This window comes from Scylla paramamosain, chromosome 30 (assembly GCF_035594125.1).
Source record: "Scylla paramamosain isolate STU-SP2022 chromosome 30, ASM3559412v1, whole genome shotgun sequence".
NCBI lineage: Eukaryota > Metazoa > Arthropoda > Malacostraca > Decapoda > Portunidae > Scylla > Scylla paramamosain.
Window position 1 is genome coordinate 7,298,566 of NC_087180.1, and position 16,110 is coordinate 7,314,675.

A 16,110-nucleotide genomic window follows, 5' to 3' on the forward strand; every position below is an offset into this window, starting at 1 on the left:
CAGAGCAAACTTAGTATTGTTCAATGCTTCAAAAACTAAATTCCTTCAACTATCAACTTGACACAATCTTCCAGACAACTATCCTCTCTTCTTTAAAGACACTCAATTATCTCCCTCTTCTACACTGAATGTCCTCGGTCTGTCCTTTACTTATAACCTAAACTGGAAACTTCACATCTCATCTCTAGTTAAAAGAGCTTCTATGAAGTTAGATTTTCTGAGTTGCCTCTGCCAATTTTTCTCACCCCCACCCCCCACAGCTTTTAGCTCTGTACAGGAGCCTTATCGTACCATGTATGGAGCATGTTTCACGTGTATGGGAGGATTCTACTCATACCACTATTTCAGACAGGGTGGAATCAAAAGCTTTTCATCTTATCAACTCTCCTCTAATTGACTGTCTTCTGCCTCTTTTTCATCACCACAATATTGTATCTCTTGCTATCTTCTACTGCTATTTCCATGCTAATTGCTCTTCTGATCTATTTAATTGCATGCCTATCCCCCTGCAGCCTTGTTGCTCAAGGGTTTCTTCTTTCTCTCATCCCTACTCTGTCCGCCTCTCTAATGCAAGAGTTAACCAGTATTCTCAATCAATCACCCCTTTCTCTGGTAAACTCTGGAACTCCCTGCCTGCTTCTGTTTTTCTTCCTTCCTATGACTTGAACTCTTTCAAAAAAGGAGGCTTCAAGACACTTATCCTTGAATTTTTTTTAATGATTCTCTTGATGCCTCTTTTGGGACTGGTACCTAAGTGATTTTTTTTTTTTTCAGTTTTCTTTCCCTTGGCCAGTGACACTTACATAAAAAAAAAAAAAAAGTGCATCGAGGCTTCTCTGGGACCTTCAAAGGGATGAAATTGGGGTGATGGTGCAATCCACACAGAAGCCTGAGGCTAAGTGGGGCATCTTAAGCATGGTCAGCTCTATACATAATCCTTTAGGTCTCCTTGCTCCCATACTTGGTAAATTTATCTTCCAAAAAGAATGTTAAAGAACCACTATATGGGATGAACCACTTACAGGTCAGAATGAGTCAGCCTGGCTATGGTGAAGGAAGGGACTTCAACATCTATCAGGGGTGAGAATACCACGGTGGTATTTGCCTGAGAACTTAGACCAACTGATAGACATACAGCTACACCATTTTAGCAATGCTTCCCAGCAGGCATATGGATTTGTGTCCTATTTAAGGATGGCGCATAAGGATGGGTCATATCATGTGGCCTTTGTATGTGGTAAGGCCAAGCTATCTCCAATAAAGAAACGCACCATTCCTCATCTTGAGCTGTGTTTTGAGGTTCTGGCCACAAAGGCAGACAAACAATTGAGAAAGGACATGGAACTACCTGTTTCCCAGTCAGTGTTCTGGACAGACCGCTCAGTGGTGATTCAGTACATAAGGAATAGCAAGACGTTTCCTTACCTTTATAGCCAATTGTGTGGGAATGATACATGACATGTCCAAACTTGAACAGTGGCAATATGTCAGCATAGAATTAAGTTCTGAAGGAAACAGATTCACCAGTGTGAGTTGATGGCTATGGGGACCCCCATTTTTAGGCCTGGATGAAAGGGACTGGCCAACATATCGACAACAAATCTTGGATCTTAGTGACAGTGATCCAGAGGTGAGAAAGGGGTGTACTGTGTTAACCTTGCAGAAGAAAAGGAAGAGGACTACATCAAGACCCTGATCACCTGATATTCATTGTGGCATTGCCTCTTGGTTGGAGTTGCCTGGATAAGGAGGTTCTTACATTGATGTTAAAGGAAGTGGACATATGGGAAAAATGAAGACTGAGACATTAAGCCTAGAGAACTGGAAGATGCGAGAACCGCTATCATCTTTATAATGCAAGCAGAGAGTCCTGCATCAAAAAGACTTACATTAAAGTACCAAGATATCATAGTGAAAGGTAACCTCAGCTGGCAAGACCTGTTCTTAGGTGATGATAGTCTGATCAGAGTTGGTAGACAGTTGAGGTACGATAATGCACAATCTTCACAAGAGAATCCCATACTGTTGCCCAGAGATAATCATGTCACAAGACTCATTACTGAAGAAATGCACACTCTGAAGGCTGGACATTCTGGATGTGAGCATATCCTGGAATTAATGCAGGAATTATACTGAATCCCAAGGTGTTGCAACTCGCTAGATTGTATAATGCAAAACTGTATAACCTGCTGTTGGAACAAATGGAGAGCTACATAAGCAGACCTATCAGAAGATCGGATCAAGGCAGGACAGAAGGCCTTCTCAAAAACTATTGTTGGGTGGACTGCTTTGGGCCCTTCCTGATCAAACAAGGATGGGCTTAAGCCAAAAGATGTGGATGCATTTTTATATGTCTAACTACCCGGGCCATCCACTTAAGAGGTTCTGACATCTCTGAGTGCGGATGTATTCTTAGAGGTTCTGACATCTCTGAGTGCGGATGTATTTATCACTATTCTCTTGAGATTCTGTGCTTGAAGAGGTTCCCCTAAATGCATTAAGTCTGGCCAGGGAACTAACATGGTGGGAGTGAACAAGGAACTACAAAGGGCTTCCAAGAACTGACACAAGGATGAAGGTGTCAAACGTACACTCTTGATGAGGTGCATTGAGAGGGTTTTTAATCCACCTGCAGCCCCTCACATGAGTGGTGTCTGGGAGAGACAAATCCATACTGTAAAAATGTTCTTTCAAAGGTGATTGGAATGCAAATTCTGGATGACAACAGACTCCATACTGTGTTCTGTAATGTGGAGGAAATCATGAACGGTAGACCATTCACATCAAACCCCAATGATCTGAGTGATCTGGAACCACTCACATCTATTGAGGACTGAGTCTGTCACAGTAGGCAATGGAAAGCAAACACACATGAGAGACTTATGGAAGAAGTTGGAAACATGCCAAATTCCCTTCAGGTCAATTCTGGAAAAGGTGGACTAAGGAATACCTACCACAGCTATGTCTGAGACTAGGAAACACTGCTCCTTAATGTAACTTTCAGATTGGAAATATAGTTATCATTGCTGATCAACAGCTTCTGAGAAATCAGTGGATGTTGGGAAAGGTGCTAGAAGTGATGTCATGCGATGACAGCCTAGTATGGAAGATCAAGGTGAAAGCCAAGGGTTCAGTGCTCTTATGTCCAATTACAAAACTCTGTCTCCTAGAAGGCATTGCAGACATCCAAGATGCAAGATCCCTGCAGGAGCCTAGAGTATGACCCTCTTCAAGTGAGGGGCCCTGGGCTTGCAGTGGTTCTCAGTGCTTGGCACAAGTAGCAGGACACAGAAACTACAATATAACATGGTTGTTGAGCATGACTTATAGTTTCGTGCAAAGCCCGACAAGGGGAACGTTATTGAGAGAGAGAGAGAGAGAGAGAGAGAGAGAGAGAGAGAGAGAGAGAGAGAGAGAGAGAGAGAGAGAGAGAGAGAGAGAGAGAGAGAGAGAGAGAGAGAGAGAGAGAGAGAGAGAGAGAGAGAGAGAGAGAGAGAGAGAGAGAGAGAGAGAGAGAGAGAGAGAGAGAGAGAGAGAGAGAGAGAGAGAGAGAGAGAGAGAGAGAGAGAGAGAGAGAGAGAGCTGAGGATGGTAGTGGATGGAACGGGTAGAAGATACAGTAAAATCCCTCTTATCCGGCATCAACGGGATCGCCGACATGCCGGATACTTGAATATTGCCGATACTTGAATATTGCTGGATACTTGAATAGAAGTGAAATTATGTCCACAATCATCACCCTACACTCACGCATCTTACCATAACAAAGATCAGCTGATCGCCGTGCCGTGCGTTGCCACCCACACTGCCACCTCACACTCAGCAACATACAGTTGTAGCATTGGGCCTGTAACTGTGACTCCTTCTGATCTTTTCAAGCTGAACCACTCATATAACACTTTGTCCATCATTTCACCACGATGATACTGCAGCGTGTAACGATTTTCCGCTGCCTTTGGGGTGTCGGTGGCTTTCATGTAATCCCGCAACTTTTTCATTTGGGATTTAATGTCATAAATAGTTGATGAGCCCACACCATATTCCGCCATTAGTTGCTGTCTGCTTTCACCTCTCTCTCTAATCGTCGACAAATGTCTACCTTCTGCTTAAGTGTAAGCACAACACGCTTCCTCTTTTCTACAACTTTAGGCATGATGAAGGCGTCAGGCGATAAACAGTGCACATGCGGGACTGAGTTACTGAGTAAACACAGTGCAGTGGGCCGCGGGTGGCACGAAGCAGTGCGCTCTGGTGGCGAGGGGACAAAGTATGCCTCGCGCGGGAATTTTAATCGATTTTATGAGTACACATTGATTTTTTATTGATTTTAAGGCTTGGGGAAAAAATGTGCCGGATACTTAAAGCTGCCAGATACTCGAATGCCGGATGAGAGGGATTTTATTGTATTGTGCCGACCTGGCAAAGTTCACCTTGGCTGGGTTAATGGAGGTCAGATGGCCAATGTATATTCTGTCTTTACATGAATAACCATGTCTAGTAACATAAACCTATAATCCTATTCTGTAAGGCTGAGACTGTTAAGTTACCAAAATATATTTGTCTTTATGAAACAAATATATATGTAATGTCCCCAGATTTTGACTGATTCTCATTATCCTGCACTGATTGCCCCAAGAAAGGGGTGATAACCGTGTGTGTGTGTGTGTGTGTGTGTGTGTGTGTGTGTGTGTGTGTGTGTGTGTGTGTGTGTGTGTGTGTGTGTGTGTGTGTGTGTGTGTGTGTGTGTGTGTGTGTGTGTGTGTGTGTGTGTGTGTGTGTGTTTGTGTGTGTGTGTGTGTGCGCATGCATGCATGCGCGTGTGTGTGTGTGTGTGTGTGGGTTGTTGTTACACCTAGAAAAAGCCAACTCAGGTCTCATATTCCTATGGCAACTGAAGGGCAGAGAGAGAGAGAGAGAGAGAGAGAGAGAGAGAGAGAGAGAGAGAGAGAGAGAGAGAGAGAGAGAGAGAGAGAGAGAGAGAGAGAGAGAGAGAGAGAGAGAGAGAGAGAGAGAGAGAGAGAGAGAGAGAGAGAGAGAGAGAGAGAGAAGGAGAGAGAGAGAGAGAGAGAGAGAGAGAGAATTTACCGCCAAGTGGGTGAAAGAAGTTGCTGTGCAAGCGAGTTTGTTAATGAGAAAGGAAAGGACCTGAAGGTCAGGGCGAGGACCAAGACAAGGCCTAAGTCAGCGAATTCCTTGTATGGTCAGTGTTGAGGTACTGCTGATGTAAGGAGATGAAGGATGCTTGTCATGACATGAGGTTAAGATGAGGCCGGCCTTATCGCCATCACTAATGGATAACGATGGACAGGGTAGGAATCCAGGCAGTAACTGAGGACGATAGGGACACTTTGCTGAGGACACTCGTGCAGGGAGGACGTGTGTTGGTGCAGAAATAGAAAAAGATAGACCTACCTAGAACACCTGTCAGAAAGGGAGTGTGCGTTACTTAACAATTACTCCAAGACCCAAACATGTAAGTTTAACAACTGTCTGTATAAGAATACATTATCCTATAAGTAACACGCAGAATCAAACTTATATTACACAAATTATTCATATAGAATATTGTCTATGATCATTAACGTGTGTCTTCAGGTTTCGACCAAATTCAAGCAGATTCAATAAATGATTCCTGTCCTTATGTAGGTCTGAAATAACCTTCGCCACCTGCTGGCAGTAATAGTCAAAACGTAATCTTTGACGCACGCCTGAGGAAGACAATACTAGGTGACCCAAGAAGGGACCCTGGAACCAACATCAACGCTGGACGCATGGAGTGGACATCACCCCTGGCAGCAGACATCACAAGAAGAGATGAAAGGTGCCCAGCCAGGACTGGGTAGTGTGTGTGCTCATTCATGTGTTAGTGGTGACGCACAGATTGTCAGGTAGCCAGCCTGCCTTTCTGAAGGCTGGGTACAAAGTGTGTGTGTGTTCATTTGTGTGTTGGTGGTGGCGCACAGAATGACGGGCAGCCACCCTACTCCTCCAAGAACTGGGTAAGGAGTGTGTGTTCGTTTGTGCATTAGTGGTGATGCATGTAACAGTGGATGGCCTCCCTGCTCCTCCGAGGACTGGGTAGGGAGTGTGTGTTTGTTTGTTTGTTAGCAGTGATGCACGGAACGGCAGATGGCCAACCTGCTCCTCCGAGGACCAGGGGAGGAAGGGTGTGTTCGCTCAGGTGTTAGTGGTGGCTCACGGAATGGCAGTAGGCAAGCCCAGCCCTCAGAGGTTAAGGTAAAGAGTGTGTTCGTTTGTGTGTTGACTGTAGCTCACGGTGACCCATGGAGCCACTGATGGCCTTCTCGCTCCCGTGAATACCAGGGGGAGAGGACCTGCTTTGGACCCAGATGGGGGGCAGGAGCGAAATATTGTGTGAAGAGGACCTGCTTTGGATCCAGACGGTGGGCAGGAGCAGATTATTGCGTGAAGAGGACCTGCTGTGGACCCAAAAGGGGGGCAGGAGTGGATTATTGCATAAACAGGACCTGCTATGACCCAGATGGGGGCAGGGGCGAATTATTGCTATATATATATATATATATATATATATATATATATATATATATATATATATATATATATATATATATATATATATATATATATATATATATATATAAAGTCTGGGACTGAGTTTGTTTGCTTGCAGAGGCTACAACCAGGGCTAAGTTTGTATGCTTACTGAGGCTACCACCAGGGACTGAGTGTTTGTTGAGGCTACCACCAGGGACTGAGTTATGTTTGCTTGCAGAGGCAACCACCAGGGACTGAGGTTGTTTGCTTACTGAAGCTATCACCAGGGACTGAGTTTGTATGCTTGCAGAGGCTTATACCAGAGAACGAGTTTTTATGCTTGCATGCTTGCAGAGATCAGACACCATCAGGGAGTGAGCTGGTGTGCTTACAGAGACCAGATACCATCAGGAAGTGAGCATGTTTGCTTGCAGGGATCAGACATAATCAGGAAGTGAGCTTGTGTGCTTGCAAGGATCAGACACCATCAGGCAGTGCATTTGTATGCTTGCATGTCTATGATCATTAATGTATGTCTTCAGGTTTTGACCTAATTCAAGCAGATTCATTAAACAATTCGTGTCATTGTGTGGGACTGAAATAACCTTCACTGCCTGCTGGCAGTAATAGACTATATCATTATATTAGAAATTAGTTAAATTACTGCTTGCAGGTCTAGAAATGCCTACACAGATGCCATTCTCATCTTTGGCAATAATTTCCTTCTTTACTTCAATAGTAATATGCTTAGACTTCTTACTGCTACTATCACAAACACTTTTCTTCTTTTGAGGTGGCATAATGTAGGCTAAAAAAAAAAAAAAAAAGGCCCCAGCACTCATGAACAATACTCATGCCAAGCATGCAACACACAACTAAGCACTGTGGATATGTAATGTACTGCACCATGTTTCATATTGTACCTCCATTTATTGTATGCTTGGCAATCCTGTAATCCTCAGTCTGGCAGGTGTTTCTGAGGCAGCTACATGCTCAGGGTCTGCCATGGCATTATTAGTTTGTTCCTTGCCTTGATATAAAAACCACAGTCAGTACGTACGTGTTTCTATAAAAAACCTACAATTTGCTGTCTGTCCTGTCCCGAGAGCTACCCCACATAACAAGCTCAAGGTTTCATAGATTATGGATAATGTGTGTTCATACCCCAAAGCATTGTTCATGAACCTAGGTTTTACTGTATATATTTAGCAAGTTCACAAGAGCAGCAGCAATGGAAATAATAGTAGAAGATAGCAAGAAATATAACACTACAATCATGAGTAAGACTGAAGGTGGTAAAGGAGAGACATGAAGAAGCAAAAAGGTAAAAAAATATATAAACTTAATATTATAAAAGCTACTTTGTTAAAGTTTAGCTTATTAATTTACTTAAAAGATACATAAACTTGTCTTGAAGAAGTACCTAAAGTTCTTCAAACACTCAGTTGTCCTTTTTACCACAAAAAGTAATTCTTCTGTACATTTATAGTACATTAAAGGAAATTATATACTAGAATCATTTATGCAAATCAGAATCATCCTCATAGTCCTTAAGCACTGAAAACCCTTACACAAATAATAAGTGGCCTTTATAATTTTCCATACTATGAAAAGAAACACTACTTTGTAAAATACATAGAAAGTATAATATACTAATATAATTGTTTCCTAACTACAGCAAAAGTCCTGTCATTTATCACCATAATTCCAATTTTGCATTTGGAAAACAAATGCAATGTTTGGTCAAATAATGTATACACTTTAATGGGCAGAGTCAACAAATATATTCTAGAATGCATTAGTTTTTTGACTGCAGGGCCAAGACTGCAGACAGCATCACTCAGCACTGCCAGATCATCACACTCCACAGCATAGAATGGGACAATTGGGCGCGGCCATTTGGGAACAACCGTTTGGGCGTGGCCATTTGGGTTCCTTGGAACAACTGGGCTCATCCATTTTGGCACCAGCTGTTTTGGTGCCATGGGACATTTTATGGAAAATATTTTTCAAAATTCAGTATCAATCAAAGTGAGAAGTAAGAAAGTTTCTCTACAGCAGTAGAACTAGAGTAGTGAAGTTCTACATGTTTGCATTACACGTAGATAGATATATTGTTTCCCTTGGAATCATTAGTTTGCGTTTTTTGCAAATAAATAAATGATAGCCTATGATCTCATTTATTCATTGCTAATGCAGCTGATGAAATTCACATCTGATCTTTTGCCACATTCAGTGTTTTGGCACCTGTCTAGTCCTGTACATACCAAAATACAGAACTTTTACTTTACTAGTGATGAATAGAATATGAAAAAAACATGACTAAATCTATGCACAAGCATTACCACTACACTTACTGCACACTGATGGGAGAGTCTCCAGAGCGGTTTGTGTAGTTCACAAGGGCGTTGAAAGACTGATTGATCCACTGCCAAAAGACCACTGCTGGAGTCGTCCTTGATGTAGAGAAAAAAAGTCAACATTTTTAAAAATATGCTTTACAGATTCAAGTGTAATAACATCAGTACATCACCAGTAAGAAAAAATAAACAGGCTTTCCTTTTACCAATTTCAAAGGTGATGGCATCAACACTGCAAGTAAGAAAAGTAGATAAATTTTCACTATATCATTTGGCACATGCAAATACCAACTACCAAACTATCAATGTCAATGATGGACATCATAATCATCTTCTATTATCATGTGTTACTTGCACACTCAATTAACACCAAACATGACTCCTACTGACAATATTTTCACAGAATTGTACCTTACTTTAACAGACTACATATATGAGGAATCAATTTTTCTGTTACTTAAAAAAGTCCACTGCCTAATATTCAAATAAATACTACTATTTTTCAAGGCAGAATATATCCACTACAACCAGACCATGTAGTTAGGTCAGGAGATGAACAATGCATGATTTGGCAAGAACTTTATCATCTACATCACTCACTCTCCCACACTGCCAACACTTTTCGAGCAGCCAGGTCCATGTTTAGTACAAAAGTTATGCTTAGTTTTGTGCATAAGCTTCCAACTGTGCTTAGCGTGCTGAAAAGTTAAGATTAACATTGTTTTTTAACTTTAAGAAGCAAGAGAGCCAATTGTCAAGGAGCCCAAGCCTACGATCTTAAGAATTACTGGCTCCATAAAGATATTCTCTGTGACTCAACTACTGAAAATTTACAGAGTAGATCATAGAATGTTATTTGTGGTACATTTGGTGGAACGCACCTTAGATAGCCCTACTGGAAGGAGTGTTGCATTGGCAATAGAAATAAAATTGATAATCACACTATGTTACTTAGTGACAAAATGCAGGTCTGCAACAGTGATGACCTTGGCTCATCTTATGTCCTCTTGTTGCCATACATCTCATTTAACTTCTTGGTAACGGAGGACCATGTAGATTTTTTTTTGTGCTGTTGTGTGAATAAAGGGCCAGATTTGTCCTTTAGGATCTTTCCTCAAGCACTAACTGGACAAGGAAGGAAAGTCTTGTCTCAAGTCCATCTGGGTATTTTTCTATTGGCCTTAGCCTAAGGGGTCATTATCTTATCCATAGTAAAGAAAAGGACAAAAGGGACTTGAGTATGTAGCTAAGTGCAAGCCTTGTGGCCCTGCACATCTTGTATGGGATCTAATTTGCTTATAAAAAGACCTAAATCATGCACTCATATCATCACAAAATTGAGGGTAAATTAATGTTTTGTTATTTACCCTAAAAATGTAAAAACATCACACTAATAATACAAAATTAATGGGATATGTGACACCTTTTGCCATCTATCTACAGTACAGTCACACCTTGTGATTTGAATGTCCTTCAATTTGAACAACACCTAATTTGAACAGGTTTGGCGAATAAATTTTGTCCTCCAATTTGAACACAAACACCCATTCAAGCAATGCCACTCGATCAGTCCCTCTAGCATTCCTCCTCCCACCTTCCTTCCCTCCAAATTTTGTCCTTCAATTTGAACACAAACACCTGTTCAATTGGCGCCATTTGCTCAGTCCCTCTAGCGATCCTCCTTCCCCATTCCTTCCCATTTCCTCTCTCTCTCTCTCTCTCTCTCTCTCTCTCTCTCTCTCTCTCTCTCTCTCTCTCTCTCTCTCTCCTCACTTCCTTGCCTTATGTACTCTCCTTCCCCATATGTCCCTTCCTCCCCTTTTTCCTTTGCAATCTCTCCTCTTTCATCTTGTCTCAAATGTCCCTCCCTGTCACCTTCTCTTCCCCTTATCTGTCAGAGATATGGGATAATGGAGTGATTCCTCGCTCTCTCTCCCCTTCATTCATTCTATGTCATTTTTGCTTCATCCTTTCTCACTCATATCATTCTATTTTCATTCTCTATCAGTCTCATTTTATATAGCAATTCTCAGGATAGTTCTTATTTTCACACACACACAGAGAGAGAGAGAGAGAGAGAGAGAGAGAGAGAGAGAGAGAGAGAGAGAGAGAGAGAGAGAGAGAGAGAGAGAGAGAGAGAGAGAGAGAGAGAACCACAAGGTATCACTGTATTCGGAGTAGTGTTGAAACTTTGCATATAAATAAGTATTTGCCAATATTCAATGTTATATCATATACACGATGTATATACATATATGTACACAAGTATGCACTATATGTATACAATACTTTAAATTATACAGCAGCATTAATACTTAACCGTGCACATTTTTTTTTTCTTTTTTTTATATATAGGAGGGACACTGCCAAAAAAAAAAAAAAGGATGCTGGTTCCCCAATAGGGTCCAAGGCAGTGGTAAAAAATTGAAGGAAAAGTGTCTTGAAACCTCTCTCTTGAAGGAGTTCAAGTCATAGGAAGGTGGAAATACAGAAGCAGGCAGGGAGTTTCTGAGTATACCAGAGAAGGGGATGAATGATTGAGATTACTGATTAACTCTTGCATTAGAGAGGTGGACAGAATAAGGGTGTGAGAAAGAAGAAAGTCTTGTGCAGTGAGGCCACGGGAGGAGGTGAGGCATGCAGTTAGCAAGATCAGAAGTGCAGTTAGCGTGAAAATAGCAGTAGAAGATAGCTAGAGATGCAACACTGCGATGAGAAAGGGGCTGAAGACAGTTAGAGGAGAGGAGTTGATGAGATGAAAAGTTTTTGATTCCACCCTGTCTAAAAGAGCGGTATGAGTGGAACCCCCCCCCAGACATGTGAAGTATACTCCATACATGGATGGATAAAGCCCTTGTACAGAGTTAGCAGCTGTGGGGGTGAGAAAAACTGGCGGGAGACGTCTCAGAATGCCTAACTTCACAGAAGCTGTTTTAGCTAGAGATAAGATGTGAAGTTTCCAGTTTATATTATAAGAAAAGGACAGACTGAGGATGTTCAGTGTAGTAGAGGGGGACAGTTGAGTGTCATTGAAGAAGAGGGGATAGTTGTCTGGAAGGTTGTGCTGAATTGATAGATGGAGGGATTGAGTTTTTGAGGCATTGAACAATACCAAGTTTGCTCTGCCCCAATCAGAAATTTCAGAGAGATCGGAAGTCAGATGTTCTGTGGCTTCCCTGCATGAACTGTTTACTTACTGAAGGGTTGAACATCTAAGAAAAGATGTGGAAAAGTGCAGGGTGGTATCATCAGCACAGGAGTGGATATGGCAAGAATGGCTTAAAAGATCATTGATGAATGATAGGAAGAGAGTGGGTGACAGGACAGAACCCTGAGGAACATCACTGTTAATAGGTTTATGAGAAGAACAGTGACTGTCTACCACAGCAGCAATAGAATGGTCAGAAAGGAAACTTGAGATGAAGTTACAGAGAGAAGGATAGAGTGCATATATGTATAACAACATTTTAAATTATGTATACAGCAGCATTTACACATAACCCTCTCATGCATCAGTAAGTTTCATAAGTTTTTTTTTCCAATACTTCTTCATTTGGCAGGAATTTGTGTCCCCTCCACCCCTTGCAAAACTTTGATTTAGAAGCAGTTATTCCTTTGAAACTCATAAGTGGGCATGTATTATATAATTATCACTAGATTTACAAGGAAATTATCTTTATGATGATTATGTAAAAAATTCACTAAAAGTAATTTCACTAATTTTTTCTCTCAAAAATAAAGAAAAAAGAAAAAAAAAATGTTCACAACCTCATAGCTTGGAACTTTTCCTGTAAGGACTCTGTGCACTACACATCACCTAAACTATTTTTTATGAACTTGCACAATGGTACTATTGTCACTGTGATATGTCAATTAGAATTCAAGAAAATAAAGGAAAACTTAAATCAGCATTCATCTCAGATTATGAACAGATAGCCTGAATCACAGGCTGAAACTAGCAAATTATCCAACAGTCAGCCTGTTCTGAGAAGCATCAGTGTTGCCAATTCATTACTTTTGTGAAACTTATGCTCACCTTTGACTCACCAAAGATTGATGCACTACCAACAGAAACTTTATTTTTAATGAGGTTGAGTTAGTTTTTTGATGCACTTGTGCATTGGTGCAGTTTTGCATTAAGACATTTTACCGCACATGTGTGTCTGGTGCATGAGAGAATTAACTATTTTTATTTATTTATTTATTTATTTATTTTATTTTATTTTATTTTTTGGTTTGGGGGCCTGTGAACTGTCCTTTGATATGCCTAGTACACTATGCTAAACATTCCGAAATTTTTCACATATGCAATGGAATGGCAGCATGTCCTTTTATTACATGCTTCCAATTTCCTGTAAAATCAGGTTTTTGTCCCTGTTTTCCCTTATTACTCCCAACTCATTTATATTTTCACAATATCTACTCATAGGGTCCTAGCTGCTACTATGAGTAAAAACAATATCCCTGGGTATTCTCACCTAAATCTGAACGATTTCAGATTTCCTGTGATTAAGAAATTTTTAGATTTACCAAACATGCATTTCAAAATTAGAAACGTATGTAACTGTCTTATTTCCCCGCCAATTTGAATGATTTTTATATATTTTGGTCATTATCATAATGAGGTACATTATTCTAAAAATCATCCACATATTTCAGTTGCATATGCTTTATCTAAAAAGATAACTATAATCAGTCACACTGATTTTTTAAACTTTACTTGATTGTTTATATCAAACCTCACTGCTGGTGGTTCTCATTGAAAAAAGGGTTTATTTTAACCAGTCTTCTCTTTTCTCATTAGGTACTAGTACACAGGGTTTATTTTTGCTACAGATTCCTGACATAGCAAAGCATGGATGTGGTTAATTTGAGCACTGAAATTCAATTTTCTTACTGAAGACAGTGTGTATGAAGTGGCTGTAGATGTTAGCATGATGCCAGGAAGAATCCTTGGTAAGATATCAAGAGAGGAAGGAGGAGGGATGCGGGGAAGGGCAGCAGTGGAGTGTCATGGGATGAGAGGGTGGAGGTGCTTTTCTTCAGTTTTTTCAGATGTTGTTTCTTGTGTTTAAATATTCTTCTCTTCCTTTTGTTACCTTTTATGAGTTTTATAAAGGAAAACACAAGGGAACATAATAAACAAGGCACTAGGAGCCAGGGGACAGATTTTCATAAAGTTATGACATGTTTCATAGCTAAGGTAGATGTGTATCATTGCCTAAAACATTTATTGCAAGTCATATATCTAAGTTATGAATTAAACAAAGCCATCTATCATTACTATCTGCTATATATACCACAGGCATTTGAATCCTTTGTGTCAAGGGAAATATTGTTCACAAATTATTTCTAGATGGCACAGAAACATTTTGAGCCTCATTTTGTAAATTACTATATTTTGACTCCTAAAGTGTCATGTGCCCCCTTAAGAAGTATAAGACTTGGCTGCTTTGTAATATCACCATTTCACAGTGTACAAACTTGTTCCTATGCTTAAGTTTTATGCTTAGCCCAAACTTATGTACAGTTTTAAGATAAGCACCACTATGAGCAAACTCTTAGTATGATTTTAAGAATCTTTGTCAATACAGCCCCTGACTTTTGGAATGGTCTGATCTGTTTGTCCAGTAAAAGATGGTGTCTGTCAAATCCCAAGTCCACTAAAATGAGGTTTGAGTATGGATTGCTAGAAGGCAAAATATTTCTTTTATAAAGATTAGGCATGAAGAGTAAAATTATGCTTTATCTGTAGTGAAAAACTCTACAATCTCCTAAGATATATCCAAGACAATGTTAACATTATCAAAATCAAAGAGAATTATGTCTCACTTGTAGAAGGTGAGCATGCAGCCTGTTATGGTCATATTCATAGGCACCTGGGCAGACATACGACCAACAAGCATCATCTTTTCACCAGTGTCTGGATGAAATGCTGAATCATATACATTCTTTGCTTTCCATATTTCATCATCTGTCAAGCTCACATCTTCACCCTTTCTGTAATAATGAAAAAAATCAAGCATATATAACAACTTTTTATTATCATTGTTGTCCAAAAACAATTTACAATACTGCAATGAATTTTTATTCTGATATGAAAAATAGAAAAAGACTGATATGGTGCATACTCACAACTGTGCCATACAACTTAAACATACATACAACTGTGCCATAATCTTAAAAGTCATGGCAAAAGAAAGCCATGGTAATAAAGACATCTTTATTCAAATCTCAAAAAAATTATGCACCAAGAAATAAATACCTGAGACATAAGAACTTATATCACCTTAACATTCTTTGTATAGTTAGGTATTGTAAATGGTGACAAAAAGGAGTAAGAAGAGAGGACTCATAAGAGACTGGTAACCTCTCTAATTCTAAGTAAATGGTTCAAATTATGCATAAATCTTAATTATCCGATGGTTATTTCTATCCCCTTGCATCTTGACTGCCATTACACAGGAGTGAGGGGGGAGGAAGGTTTGATGTACTGTTGTGTCCCAACAGGCAAGACAAAACATTTTCATAAAAATCCTTCCTTTTCTCTTCTATATTCCTTTCTATGTAAAATCTGTATTTAAGAGTAAATCTAAGAGAACACATATTTTATTCTATATTCTATTTTATTCTATCCACTAACTTATGCTCACTGTAATTACTTAATTCTTACCAATTAAGTTTTGAAATCTGTGTTAGTTATAAAATGACTGCTTCACCTAATGATATAAATAAAATTTCTTATTTTGTGAACTAACTGGAAATGCAAATATTTTTTGAAGGAAGTGAAGTGATGATGTGAAGGTATTACATCATTGATGCCTCAATGAGAAAGCATGTTTACTGAGCTCCACCAAACAAGAAAAATGTATCCAATTTCCTTAACAGAATGGAGTGTGGTATAATAAGGTACTTCACTTCAAATTATGGCAAGCATTAGAAAAAAATTTAACTGGGCCTGAAACAGGTTGAAATATATAAAGTCCTGATAATACAGGTTACATTAGTGAATGTTTATTACACAAGAAATCAGGAAATGAAGCTACACTAGTATTATTTTATATTCATTATTTTGTTTGAGAATCTCTTGTCTTCCTTTTCTTTATCTTCAATTTACTTCCAGTTACCATTTACAATACAGTGTGAAATGAACAAAACATTATAAAAGTGGCATATAAGAGAGAGAGAGAGAGAGAGAGAGAGAGAGAGAGAGAGAGAGAGAGAGAGAGAGAGA

General features: G+C 39.7%; 1 protein-coding gene across 6 annotated transcripts in view; it reads right to left on the reverse strand.

Moving 5' to 3' along the window:
* Positions 1-16,110, reverse strand: part of LOC135116203 (sideroflexin-1-like) — a 42,726-nt gene that overhangs the window by 24,469 nt on the left and 2,147 nt on the right. For all 6 annotated transcript variants that reach the window (XR_010276205.1, XM_064033544.1, XM_064033543.1 and 3 more), the window contains exons 3-4: positions 14,709-14,876; positions 8,874-8,972 (exon numbers count right to left, since the gene is read on the reverse strand). Coding sequence is in view for 5 of the 6 variants with exons in the window: in XM_064033544.1 (XP_063889614.1) it covers positions 8,874-8,972; positions 14,709-14,876 (267 nt within the window). In the remaining variant the exon portion in view is untranslated. The remainder of the gene's footprint in view (positions 1-8,873; positions 8,973-14,708; positions 14,877-16,110) is intronic.